The sequence below is a fragment of the Austrofundulus limnaeus genome, unplaced genomic scaffold, assembly GCF_001266775.1.
Source record: "Austrofundulus limnaeus strain Quisiro unplaced genomic scaffold, Austrofundulus_limnaeus-1.0 Scaffold513, whole genome shotgun sequence".
Taxonomy (NCBI): domain Eukaryota; kingdom Metazoa; phylum Chordata; class Actinopteri; order Cyprinodontiformes; family Rivulidae; genus Austrofundulus; species Austrofundulus limnaeus.
Window position 1 is genome coordinate 251,213 of NW_013952915.1, and position 1,385 is coordinate 252,597.

The window sequence follows — 1,385 nt, forward strand, 5'->3', positions numbered from 1 at the left end:
GTATGGATCACTTGGGTTGTTACCAACATCTGGTGAAAATTTCATGTCATCAGCACCTCTAGTAATATATTTACTGAGATGTGTTCAATACTTATTTTACCTGCTGTACCTTTTTTGTACCCATAAACAGTACACGGATATGCTTTATGTACTAATATATATACAGTTGCTACGGTGGCTTAGCTTCACCTGGTAGAGTTTTTGTTGTGTTGCTACAGTCGTTAGCTCTCGGCTGATAAGAGTTTTTGTTGTGGTGCTACAGTCGTTAGCTCTCGGCTGCTAACAGCCTGTTTGAGGTCAGAGTGGAGGCTGAGCGGCGCCGGCCCGGTGCTGGCCCGGTGGAACCAGTCAGAGCACAGATGTCCTGGACCAGCAGGGCGGACTTCCTGTGCCTCGGACACGCGGCGCGGCGCGGCGTCCTGCCGGCCTGTTGGCTGACCTCGGTCTGACAGCAGCTGCAGGGAGAGGCTGAGGAGAATAAATCAGCGTTATGACATCATAGCGCTGCGCTCTGCCACGTGAAACGTGTTTCCCGCCACACAGAAAGAAAAACAGGCGCTCTGCTTTGTGTCTGCAGGTAACATTTCCAGGTGTGAAACAGGAAGTGCCTGTGTGTGCGTGAGGAGCCATGGGAGGAGGAGCTGCTGTCCTGCTCAGTGAGCTGCTGCTGCTGCTGCTGACAGCTTCACGCTCTCTGCTCGCTGTCAGCTTCCCGGAGGACAGCGTGGCCCTGGACGTGGTGGACGCACACTGTGAGTGCGCCTCGTTTACATACAACACAACCCCTGGATTAACACAAAACCACACAGTTTGTGTAGCGTCAGCAGCTCAGACACCAGTTTGCTCAGAGATGATTTCATTTTCATTTCTGTTGCAACAACAGTGAGGTGCTGACACAAGCAGCCGTTACTCAGCACAGGAACACACCCACAGGTTTCATGAAACAGGAAGTGGACTTTAAACCCTCAGAAGTCACTCACACTGTCTATTCAAATTACACATCACTAATATTTGTTTATTTATTAGCTTTGATTACATCACACTCTCTGTGTCATTGTTTAATAATCTGCAGAGTCAGCAGATTTAATTCATCCAGTGTTGCATTAATTCTTCACCAACATCCTGATGGTAGAGTCTGACCTGCAGCACATCCTGAACACTCTCACTGGACATGTCTCACTCCCTGAACCACTCTTTCACAATAAGAGCCTGAACCACTCTTTCACAATAAGAGCCCCATGAATCCTGGCATTGTTATCTAATGGAGAAACAATCCATTGATGGAAACACCAGGGGCCTCATGTACCAACGGTGCGTACGCACAAAAACCTTGCGTACGATATTTTCCACACAAAACTCTGGATGTATCAAAACTGAACAGAAGG

The 1,385-nt window shown here is 48.4% G+C and overlaps 1 protein-coding gene across 4 annotated transcripts in view; it reads left to right on the forward strand.

The window, feature by feature from the left end:
• Positions 1–1,385, forward strand: part of sema6d (semaphorin 6D) — a gene marked incomplete in the record, with an annotated part of 32,775 nt that overhangs the window by 13,917 nt on the left and 17,473 nt on the right. For all 4 annotated transcript variants that reach the window (XM_014025981.1, XM_014025979.1, XM_014025982.1 and 1 more), the window contains 1 exon segment: positions 578–752. In XM_014025981.1, coding sequence (XP_013881435.1) covers positions 629–752 — 124 coding nt within the window.